General features: G+C 41.1%; 2 protein-coding genes across 4 annotated transcripts in view; one reads left to right on the forward strand and one right to left on the reverse strand.

Annotated features, from left to right (window-relative positions):
- Nucleotides 1-12,366, reverse strand: part of stab1 (stabilin 1) — a 156,122-nt gene that overhangs the window by 128,079 nt on the left and 15,677 nt on the right. For all 3 annotated transcript variants that reach the window (XM_084929096.1, XM_084929097.1, XM_084929094.1), the window contains exons 8-14: nucleotides 11,615-11,802; nucleotides 11,372-11,508; nucleotides 9,305-9,432; nucleotides 8,921-8,997; nucleotides 8,253-8,375; nucleotides 1,354-1,485; nucleotides 1,120-1,191 (exon numbers count right to left, since the gene is read on the reverse strand). In XM_084929096.1, the coding sequence (XP_084785222.1) occupies nucleotides 1,120-1,191; nucleotides 1,354-1,485; nucleotides 8,253-8,375; nucleotides 8,921-8,997; nucleotides 9,305-9,432; nucleotides 11,372-11,508; nucleotides 11,615-11,802 (857 nt within the window). The remainder of the gene's footprint in view (nucleotides 1-1,119; nucleotides 1,192-1,353; nucleotides 1,486-8,252; nucleotides 8,376-8,920; nucleotides 8,998-9,304; nucleotides 9,433-11,371; nucleotides 11,509-11,614; nucleotides 11,803-12,366) is intronic.
- LOC146387465 (E3 ubiquitin-protein ligase TRIM35-like) lies at nucleotides 3,087-7,569 on the forward strand. Its single transcript, XM_084929098.1, has 2 exons — nucleotides 3,087-3,141; nucleotides 3,375-7,569. The coding sequence occupies exons 1-2, from the start codon at nucleotides 3,087-3,089 to the stop codon at nucleotides 4,802-4,804; spliced, it is 1,485 nt and encodes a 494-aa protein (XP_084785224.1). The 3' UTR covers nucleotides 4,805-7,569.

Here is a 12,366-nt window from a genome sequence, read left to right on the forward strand (position 1 = left end):
CTTGAGGTACACTATAATTAAGAGGGGCTATTTATGTTGTCATAAAAAGTCCTTCCAGATAAATCGGACCAAAACCACTGGAGGGCAGACCCTTTTAGGCCAGAATATGATTTCAGCCTTGATAGCAGGATATCATGGTATCAGCCTTGTCAAAGGCTGCTGTCCAACAACAAGAGGGCAGCAGGGCTGCCAGAGTCCAGAGTTAAACGAATGTCATTAAAAACCCTTAAAAGGGAATTAAGGGCAGAGAGGAAGGAAAAGAAAAAAATTCACACAGTGAAAAAAGAAACAAAAGCACTCTGAGAGTGCAGCTCACTCTAGTGAGCATGTCACTCTCACAGTATTTACTTTAGGGTAGTATGGCAGATGTTTACTTTAAATACATAAACATTATGCAGGTATTGATATGTAAATAACTACTATATTACTAGACAGCTCTCTCTCTCTCTCTCTCTATTGGCAATATTTTCTTTACAGATAAAACACACTGTTATATCATTGAAACAATGGCAGCTATGAAATGTAAAAGTGAGGTTAGAGATCAAATGTGACATGATATCAAACTATAATGTCATATTTAGAAAAATGTATATAACAGTATCATTTCATTAATGATGCCAATACAAACAAAGGCAGTAGTTATTTTAAGCATGATTTTAAAGATAAAAGACAATTTATGAAAGCTTGAGGCTGCAAAAGCAAAAATGTGTCGCTGGAAAGTTTTGGAAGTGATTCACGAAGAATGCCTTAAACACTGAAGCAGCCGATTCATTTCAGTGACGAAAGCTACCAAAAAATCTACCAAAGGCAGCTCAAAGAAACACATCAAAAACTTGCAGGCCATGTGTATACATGCTCACTCTGTTAATATTTCCACCCGTAAATCCAAAGAAATTAGAACTTATCCCCACAACAGGCATAAAATAAAACTATTTGGCATTAAATGTGGCACAATTGTGAATAAACTCCCAGCAAATCCAGTTTGTATGATACATTTAAGTTGTTTAAAATGTTTAAATTGTAAGTGTTATTTGTTTTATTGTAGTAAAACCATTTCAGCATGCGGTCAAATAAAGGAAGGAGACAAACGTGAGGGTGCATAGTCACACAAATACTTACATCAACCAAAGACAGGAAGCGGTTGTACTTGTCATCCTTAGTCAGAATCTCTCCAACTGTCAAATCAGCAAACTTAACACAAGAAGAAGAAGACATTAAGTTTCATATTGTGCTGTAAAGGAAAAAAATAACTGCAGTGTTTTAATGTTTTTCACTCAGCTGTTGTTTAAGCTTTTTTCTGTTTCTTTTTTTGGTGTTTTCAGGGAGTTTTCCATCATTTGTGTATTTACTTACCTGTTCATCACGAGGGGAGGAGTCGGTGGGTGTGATGGGCTGGTCTATGATGTGAATGATCCCATTGGATGCTGGCAGGTCTTGCTGGATGACAGAGTACAGTTTTCTGGGGTTGTCCAGCAAGATGAACCTCTAAAACAAGAGTAAGACAACCAAAAAAAAGACTTTCTTTAAAGAACCTGTGCATGTTATGAAACAAGAATCAAGGTTCAGCGGGTTTACATGGACTACACTTTTTTCCCTCAACAAACATACAACATCCCATATTTTTAAAAAGTTAACACTTTTTTCACAGCTTCATCTGTCATTGTAGCACAAATGATGCTAAATGTAGCCAGCATAAAGCATTAAAAATACATTCTGGTAAACTGTTTCCACCAGTCACATCCTTTACACATTACAGGAAGCCTTTAAGATTGGTGCAACAATGAGACAATTACTAGTATTGTTGGGGGGGGAACATGACAACAGTGGTGGACAGCATGACCGTTTTTGCAGCTAAAAATACATGTGTGCTCACTGTGAAACAAAGCTGGGAGAATGTGTGCAAAAAAGAAACCTATTGTAAGAATCAGCCCAATTATCTAGTGTGTCTTTTGTGTGTAAAGCTTCATACTGCAACGGCAGTGAAAATGAGGCTGTACAGCCTGAACTGTAGCTGGGACGGTGAACGCAGGTGGAGTGAAAGAAACACTGTTCTAGACTTGACAGCTGCAACTCTTTACTGCTGTAATCAGAAAGAAACCTGTGGTGTATTCATAATTGTCTCTGGTACATTTGTTGTATGGGCAGTATGTGTTCATTGTTTGATTGTGTAATTACGTGTTACGCACTGGCAATGCATGCCGGGAGATGGTAATACAGGAAGTAAAGAGATGGTCTTACCGCACACAGTGGTCCCGCGTACTTATTCAGATTCAGAGTAAGACTCACACAAAACCCTCTGCAGGTTAAAAGCCAATGAGATCCCATTATCAGACCACTGGCTCAACAGACTAAAACACTGAGAAAATTAGTCTGTCCACCGGCGTCTATCCACCTCTGTCTGGAGTTACAAAGATGCTTAATAAAGAACAATTGACAAGATAAACTGGTAGCTTAGTTTGTCAATCTTTAAATTGACAAATTTATTATGTATGTTGCTTCAGACTGATAGCGGCCCACTCATAAACAAGAGTCCAGTAAAGCTTTGACCTGTGGATCTAGGGGGCCTGTGATGGGGGGAAAAACAGGCGTGAGTACTGTTAAAGCACTTTGTAAATTGGAGGAAATCGATTCTCAAGGTTTAGTGTTTTTTCCCAGAGTTACAGATGTAAAAATGAGCGACTCTAACCCTGCATCATTATAAATTGAATGAATGAAGGAATGAGACCTTTACTTGACTCTTAGGATACTTTGTGCACCTCTAAGAGCATTGCAACCTTTGGCACACTTTCCAAGGACGGACAGCCCAGACGTGCAGATAAAGCAGGAGCCCTGAGCTCTTCTGTATCTGACTGCCAGAGATAAGTGCTCGTGTTATATGCTGCAGAACTGGTGATCTGTGACAGAACTGTCTCTGAATCTATTTTGTGACTCCTGACTATTTATCATTTTATTCACCATGTTAGCGATCTGTCATGATACCATACATGAAATACTGTTGAGCAAACATACAACTAGTGTGATAGACACGCATGAGCTGTCTTGAGAAAGCTCCGCCCACTGTGTGAGGCCATGCAGTCAAGCAGGAAATGCAGCTTATTGTTTTTGTCTTCCTGAAAGGAGAAACATACACAGAGATAGATGGTGAGGATTCTAACCACACCGTAAAATATCACTTCCAACTAATGAAGACAGCTCCGAGAGGGAACACTGTGAACACTGGGATAACTGGAAAATAGGAATACTTGCAATTCCTGCCAACTGTTGCAGTTTGCTCTACTTTATGATCTGAAAGAGCTGCGACAGAAAGTGAAAGCAACTGTCAGAGAATCTTCCGGACTGACTGACTTCACTTTTATTTTTTGCTGTGTTTTCAGCTTCATTCACAGGCAAAATGTCGCTCAGATCAGAAGAGGATTTCTTATGTCCTGTCTGCCATGAAGTCTTCAAAGACCCTGTTGTTCTGTCATGCAGCCACAGCTTCTGCAAAGACTGCCTCCAAAAATGGTGGAGGGGGAAGAAAACATACGATTGTCCGTGCTGCAAGAGAAGATCCTCAAAGAGTGATCCCCCTCGTAATTTGGCATTAAAGAACCTGTGTGAGGCCTTTTTAGCGGAGAGAGGCGACGGAGGCGGAAGAGTTTCAGAAGGGTCCGAGTCACTCTGCAGTCTGCACTCTGAGAAACTCAAAATCTTCTGTCTGGACCACCAGCAGCCAATATGTGTGATCTGTCGAGACTCGAAAATGCATAGCAACCACAGATTCAGACCCATCGATGAGGCTGCACAGGATCTCAAAGAGGAGCTCCAGAAATCCCTGAAGCCCTTAAAGGAGAAGCTGCAGGTCTTTGAAGATGTTAAAGGAAGCTATGATCAAATAGTGAAACACATCAAAGTCCAAGCCCAAAGCACAGAGAGGGAGATTAAGGAGCAGTTTAAGAATCTTCACCAGTTTTTGCACGATGAAGAGAAGGTGAGGATTGCTAACCTGAAGGAGGATGAGGTGCAGAAGACTAAGATAATGAAGGAGAAGTTTGAGAGTCTGAGCAGAGAAACAGCAGCTCTTTCTAGCACAATCAGAGCCACAGAGAGGGAGCTCAAAGCTGAAGACATCTCATTCCTGCAAAACTACAAGGCTGCAGTTAAAAAAGCCCAGCAGCGCCCCCTGCTGCAAGATCCAGAGCTGGCTTCAGGAGTGCTCATAGATGTGGCCAAACACCTGGGCAACCTGACCTTCAACGTCTGGAACAAAATGAAAGAGAAGGTCTTCTACAGTCCTGTGATTCTTGATCCAAACACTGCCGACCCAGAACTTGTTGTATTCGATAATCTGAGCAGCGTGAAATCAGGAGAGCGGAAACCGCTTCCCCAAAACCCGGAGAGAACCAAGTTCTCCTGCTCTGTTCTCGGCTACAAAGGCTTCAACTCAGGGACACATGAGTGGGATGTTGATGTTGGAAACAACAAGGACTGGGAACTGGGCGTGTTGAGCGAGTACTCCCAGGTCAGCGGGCGTCTTCAGTCAGGACTGTGGAGAATTTTGTTCTCTAATGGTAAATTCTCAGCATTTTCATCACCAGACACTGAGAAGGATCTACCAGTGAAGAAGGAAGTGCGGAGGATCAGAGTCCATCTGGACTTTGACAGAGGAAAGTTGTCGTTCTCTGATCTCGACACTAATGCCCACATGCACACCTTCACACACAGCTTCTCTGACACCCTGTTTCCTTACATTTACACTGAGAATCCTCAGCCAGTGAAGATTTTACCAGTGAAGGTCACTGTGACGGTGGAAAAGAACACTTAGGGTGATGCATATCATCATAAAGTTGGGAAATATGACAAAACTGTGAGACAAAATTTGTTAACTGTTTAGGAACGTAGAGCAACTTTAATATTAACGGCGCAAATATTAGACAAGTGTACAATCTGGTGAATATAAAAGACTGCTGCAATGGTGATGTTATGAAGTACTCTCATATATTTATTGGTTTTATTTGTACCTCAATATACATAAAATCAAAAGCTACTCGATAGTCTACAATGGAACATTTATGTCAGGATTTATGGTTGTTTTGTAGAAATATGGTCTCATTTAGCTTATTTAAGTTCATTTCTATTTCGCCTAAGTTGCCCGGTTATAGTTCGTTGTTCATTAGATTCCCCTTTTGTCTTCACCCCTGTGTCTCATGTTTACGTCTTTCAATGTTTCCTGTTTTATTTTGAAGAGTCAGCTGTCTCCATGTTCAATGTGTTTTGTTTTACTTCCCCTGTGGTGTGTTCCTTTGTGTCAGCTGTTTCCCCACGTCTCCACTTCCCTCATTAGCCTCCTCTGTGCCTTCATTCAGTCTTTGTCGGGTTGTCTGTGTTACTTTCACGATGTCATGTCACGCCAAGGTATTTCACGATTCAGCTCAGGTCATGCTCCCGTTCCATGTTTCTGTTTTTTCCTCGCTTTTTGCATGCTCCTGCCCTGAATCATGTTCATGTCTTTCGTTGCAGTTGTCGTAGTTTAGTTTCTTCCAGTTTAGGTTTTAGTTTAGTTTTCGTTCCTGTTCACTTTACCGCAGGCTTGGCCAACTCCAGGCCTCGAGGGCCAGTGTCCCTCAGGTTTTAGATGTCATCCTGAGTCTGCACACCTGAATCAAATGATTAGTTCATAACCAGACCTCTGTAGAACAAGACATGTTGAGGAGGTCATTTAGCCATTTAAATCAGCTGTCTTGGATCAAGGACACATCTAAAACCTGTAGGACACCAGCCCTTAAGGCCTGGGTTTGGACACCACTGCTTTCCCGTGTTTTTTGTATTCATGTTATGAGCCAGAACAAAGGGCTCGCTTTTTTATTATTTGAGTTACCTTTTTACGCTCCGTTTTTTGATCTGCATTTGGGTCCAGTATTCACTCTACACCAGGGGTAGGCAACTCCAGGCCTCGAGTGCCGGTGTCCTGGAGGTTTTAGATGTGTCCATGATCCATCACAGCTGATTTAAAGGGCTAAATGACTCCTCAGCATTTCTTGAAGTTCTCCAGAGGCCTGGTAATGAACTAATCATTTGATTCAGGTGTGTTAACCCAGGGTGGGATCTAAAACCTGCAGGACACCGGCACTCGAGGCCTGGAGTTGCCTACCCCTGCTCTACACACAGACACCTCCCGCTGCCTGTGATAGAAACGTGTGTGGTATTTTTCTGGCTACTTCATGAACAAGAATGTCTAAGATGCTTAAGTATATGAAACACAGTCCTCCAAATAATGTTTCACAATGCTCGTGACTTCACTTTGGCCTTGGGAAAGAAACTTAAAATGTGAAGGGAAAACCCTGAGTTACAGGGTTACACTATGCTTTTATTTTTAAATTCACAATGTTTTTAAATGTTTGTGTTTAAATCCACAACCTTGCTGTCAGGTTTCCGGGTTTGAAGCAGCTGGTCGGTTGAGAACTTTCTATGTGGAGTTGTCATGTTCTCATTTCCCTGTGTGGGTTTTCTCTTTGTGCCCCGCCCGCCCAAAGACATGCTCATCAGATTAACCTTTTAAATTGGCCTGAGGTGTGTGAGAGTGTGTGTTTGTCTGCTTCATAAGTACTAGAACACAGAAGACAGAACTTCTGGTTCTGTAGTGCTCTCTGGACAGCAAATATTTATTTCTGCCTTATAAATGTTCATCTAATTTATGGAACCATTAATGTTGTCTTCACAACAGTCTCATGGCTTCAGGAAACGGGTCATGGTAACCAGTCTGCTGTTCTTGTAACCACATAATCTGTTTATATAGTTATTTAACACCATTACTCAGACGTTGAATAATTAAGAGACACAAAATGAGAGAATTATTGCAAAAAAGAACGTGTCACATAATTCTGAAGATAATATCCTTATAAATCTCACCTAACATAATTTCTGTCAAATAATTTCTGCTGTGATCTAATGATGTGTTTAGATCCACGTGTTACTTAACAGACTGTTTTGTTTGGTTTAACAAGACGTTTAATAATGAAAAAAATCTAATAAACTGTGTGGGTTGTGATTTGAAGATATATGAATTGTATATAACTGAGTGTAATGGACCCACTCAGTTGGTAAATAAAACTAATTTTCATTCAATAACCAGTCTCCATCACCAGCGGGTTATGCCAGCATGTTACGATAGAGAAGTGTTGAGGCGACGGGTGACAGAAGACGATGATGATAACACTGTTAGAAGTGCTGATTTTAAACACAATGGTGTGTGATGGTTTTGTAGATACTATCACACTATCTTGAGTATGTGTGATGAAAACCGCTGATAGAAGTAGTGAAGAGTTGCATCACTTAAATGTTTGTGTTATATTAACCACATGGATGCAAACAAAACTAATGCAAGGGAAAATGATTTTCTGTAGCATGCACTTTGCTTTGTTCCAGTTCTTTGTCATATTGCTTTTCCTAATTGTGGCAAGAATAAAAATCATGCTGAAAGAACTTTTTTGTTTCTGGTGTATCCTTGTAACCAACTTTAACTTACTAATGTAGACTGAACATTGGCAGTCTGGTGGTTCTGCTGTGTCCCAGAGAAGAGAGCCGGGGGCTCTTATGTGTGAAATCTGCATTAAACTTCAGTTAAATAAAGAATATGCTGGGCTCCTGTCTTGACCCATGAAAGAGATTCTTAATAGTTTCACTTTGTAGTTAAAGTGAAAATCACACTTACTTCAAATCACTGGAATTGTGTGTCAAAGTCTGTACTCCTGCTTAGTTATATTATACGGACAGAAATTTGAGCACTGCAACATCACTCCACTTGTCACAATTTAAAGAAAAAATCTCATTAATGGATATAAAATAGTTTCAACAGAAAATCTGCAGGACTTTAATGTCTATGTGATTATGAGAGCAACAGAAAAAAACAGAAAAACTTAATTTGGGTGCATTTTGGGTAAACTTTCAAAGGTCACATCACCATGTGATTTCAAACCTTCAAAAATAATTTTCTGATACAGTGTGGGTTTGTGTAAGGTGGGAGGCAATGATTGATTTTTAGGAAAAAGTCTTGTCGTGACTGTTGAGTTTCCAGACAACAGCACGCTGGACCTGAACTAAAAGCTCCAGGAAATTTTGACCTTATGCTTGTGAATAACAGTGGCTGCTTCCGTGGATTTGACAAATGTCTCCACCAAAAATAATTTCCAAAGGCAAGAACCAGGCTTACACCTTTCATTTTTTCTTTACTATCTAGCTTGAACAGCAGCTGGAGTCTGGAGAAGCAGTGTTACCTTGTTTTCTTTGGTCCTCAGCTTGGATCCTCCGTACAGGTTGAAGTCTCGACCAGTCAGATCCTTGTAGAGGTACTGACCCAGGATCAGGTGGTTTTTACATACTGTCTCCTGATTTAAGTCCTGCAGAGATATTTTGGTTTAGAAGACCAGGTTTTTGTATTTATCGATCAGTTAGTTTCTAATTATTAGGTATGCTAGATGTAATTTGAGATCATGTGAGTCTGTGAGCAGCCTCTGAGTGAGTCTCGGAAGAGGAGCCTGATAGATGAAGGCTCTGCCTCCCATTCTACTTTTGGAAACTCTAGGAACAACAAGTAAGCCCGCAGTCTCAGAGAAAAGTGCTCTATTGGGATAATATGGTACTGAGGTCCTTAATATATGAAGGGGCCTGATAATTTGTAACTGTGTGTGAGGAAAAGAATTTATATTGCATTTATCACTGAGTCAATGAAGAGATGCTAACATGGCAGAAATTTAATCTCTTCTTAGAAGTAATAAATGCATGAACTACTTTTTTTCCTAATTTTGCACAGATCTAAGAAGGCAGCACCAGAGATTTGTTTAAGTTGCGGATTACGCTTTTCAAATCTATGGCTTCATCCCTCAGGAGCTTCCTGTGCTGGAGGAGATCATTAAAATAAAATTCAGACAAGCAGGTGACCTACAGGCAGAGGTGATTTCAGCAGGGGGATGAAAGCTGTGAAGGGTCCGTTATGATTCAGCAGACGTGGACAGCCTGCCTCTGAAACACACACACACCCCAAAGGTCAAAGGAAAGGTGCGGTAAAAGAATAGCAACACCAAAGAACGTACAAGAAACAGCATGTCTCATATAAATTACCTTGCAGGATAATCGGGACACAGACTCATGTTTTTATTATTTTTAAAAAAAGCTGATATCACCACCACGCCTCACTTTAAGTCATATCCTGTCAGTTAGCTTGAAACACTCTGAGGTGCTGATCTCTTGTTTTAACAGGAAACCCCACCATAGTTCAATAAAGTACCGCGGGCATTTCTCAGAGCGTATTTTTGCTGGTTATTTTTACCGAACATGGAAATGGCTCCAGTAAAGTTTCCTCTCCAGCTGCCGCTCCGGTCCAGCTCCATGACGCGCTCCATCAGGTTACCATAACAACGCCGACCATCACTGATCTGATCCACTTCGCACACACATCTGAGAGAAGGGGGCAGGAAGAGAGCGCCACTTTAGCCAGCCGACGCAACTGACACTGTGACCTGACCTATCTGATCTTTCCAGATTTTCCCATCGTTACTTTTAGGAAGCGAATCATTCTCAGTGAAAGTACCGCTCCAGTTTAAAAACACATCTAATCAAGTTCAGCACACATGATCGAGATGCTTCGTGTTTGCCCATTTGACGGATTTTAACTCAAGACTCAAAGCAGTGTTTTGGACAGCTTTATGTTACTCTATAAACACGGACCTACTAAATTTGTATTTCTTTTGTCTTTATGTTAAATATTCATATTAAACATAACCACAATTTCAAATAATGAGGTCAGTGTGTAGACAAGTAATCCTTATCAGCTAAATGTTCAGTTTCAGGTTGTTTTTTTTCTGAGAGGGTTTTGGTCATTTATTTGGTCATCTCAGGCACATACCTCCGGCTCAGCGCAGAAGCCCAGCGCACTTGTTGTTTAAACTTTGTGTTTCTTAGGAGCAGCCAGCCAGAAAGAAGATGGCATGAAGGCAGAGAAGCTAAAACAAACTTACTTTTTACATTTTATTTTGAAGTCAGGAAAGCAAAGTTTAACTCTAACATAAAACAATGGCTCCCAGCCTCATCCTCACGGTGAGGATTACAGTTTATTAATTTAACACTGTTACGTGATCTTAACTCAGTAGTAGCAGACATCTAAAGTCGAGGTACTAGTGTTATATGGTAACTGGAAAAGTTGCATTTGAGCATGTCTTGACCGGCTTCAGTTAATCTCTGGTCTAAGATAGTGGTCCCCAACCCCCGGGTCACGGACCAGGACTGGTCTGTGAGTCGTTTGGTACCGGGCCCCAAGAGTTGAGGTTCGGTGTGAAATTTATGGTTTTCAGGGTTTTTATTGTTAACTCGGTTTCCCTGAGTCTTTTCCCATGTTGTATTTGTGTGTCTTATTTTGAAAGAAATATTTACGCTTACCATAGCGACCAGAGAGCATTAAAGGGCAGAGAGGAGGATGTTACTCTCAATGTTGTTGGCGCAATTCAGGAGGACACTGCTAATTAAGTTACACAAATACACAGTGAATTTCCGTTTATTATTATATTTACCAAATAGCACCGTTTTTGTCTTGGTCGTATCATTTTCTTTTGTTATATTTATCCTTGACACCCTAAAGGCCGGTCCGTGAAAATATTGTCTGACATTAAACCGGTCTGTGGTGCAAAAAAAGGTTGGGGACCGCTGGTCTAAGGCAGCGGTCCCCAACCTTTTTTGCGCCACAAAATATTGTCGGGTTTATGCCCGACAATATTTTCACGGACCGGCCTTTAAGGTGTCGCGGATAAATACAACAAAATAAAACTAGTACCGGTACCGAAAAAAAGAAGATTTATTCATAACACACGTGAAAAGACCCAGGAAAACTGAGTTAACGATAAAAACGATAACAAAATAACACTGAAAACCGCTAAAAACCCTGAAAACCATACATTTCACACCTGAGCCTCTACTCTCGCGGCCCGGTACCAAAGGACTCACGGACCGGTACCGGTCCGAGGCCCGGGGGTTGGGGGCCGCTGGTCTAAGGGATGAAATCCAAAATTCTGCCACACCACCTTAGGATCCTGACAGCAACAGACCAGCTTGTATCGACTGTGGTGTCATTATATCTGGCACGATCTACACATTTCCCAGATGTATTACATAAATATTTAGACTGTGTTATTTTTTTTCTGCCTAAAATTGTGTTACAGGACTTATGCCTTGGGATAACTTTGTTATTCTACTTTCATCATGGAGTGAAAGTGATCTTTTTCTGGTTGGTGTTCTGGTTTTAGTCCCATCAAAGTCAAAAGGAGCCGATTCTTCTGGCTGTGGTCACATTTTCGGTCCTCCTCCCAGTTGTAGATAATGGTAGAGAAAAGTTTGTGTGTCTGACCTGGGTTCGCCATTCAGTTCAGTCTGACAGCGAGCTGTGGGGTCACAGGTGTCCACCGAGCAGGCGGAGACGAGCTGACAGCCAGACTCAGGGCTGCCACCTATAGGCGACATGCCGGACATACATGCACAGCTGGACTGAGAGCCAGAGAGAGAAAGAGATGGAGAGAGAGAGAGGAGTTAAACAAAATGTCAGGATTTTGTTACAAACAGCTTTTTCCTGACTCTTGGCAGGTCTCCTCACCTTGTTGGCTCCTTTGAAGACACAAACTGTGGAGTTCAAGGGACAGCCCCCGTTGTTATCTAAGCAAGGGTTCTGAGGTATACAGATTTTGCCATCGCCCAGGTAGCCGGGCTTACATGCACAGCTGACCTTTAACCCCCGAGAGGAGCACTGGGCATTAACGTCACAATCCCTCTGTGAACAAACACCTGAGCAGAAAACGAATAAATAACCTTCAGATTAAATTCATAATGTTATCTGGGTCACTCCATTTAAACAATCAGTGCACTCCTCCCACCTGACCCCCTCAGAATGAGCTGGGGCTTTTGTGCAATACCTTCAGTATATGTAATTATTCCATGAGAAATTACATTTCGTATGAGTGAATGTGTGAGTCAACATTTTGTGCTTTTTAAGTCTTAAGTCTATTTTTTTAGCATTTTTGAGTCCTATTAACATCTTAAACACAGGTGATAGCCACGTGTTGACAGTCAATTTTGCACACACTTCAAGTCACACACACTTCAATTTTCAGAAGTTTTAATTTCTATAAATGACTTTGAATATCAATGTCATGTGAAATATCATAGTTTCAACAGTAAAACTGCGGCAGTAGCAGAAACGAGCACTGGCACCCCAGATGTTTGATCGGATTTTTGGTTAAAACAGCAGAAAGTCCATTTTGGGTTAAGTTAACAAGATCCTATCATGTGAGATGGGTGGTTGGTCAAAACAAATTAAAACACATGAAATTCTCATTTTTTTTGTACCTA

The sequence above is a fragment of the Perissodus microlepis genome, chromosome 5 (genome assembly GCF_051167445.1).
Source record: "Perissodus microlepis isolate ML-2025 ecotype Zambia chromosome 5, ASM5116744v1, whole genome shotgun sequence".
Lineage (NCBI taxonomy): Eukaryota > Metazoa > Chordata > Actinopteri > Cichliformes > Cichlidae > Perissodus > Perissodus microlepis.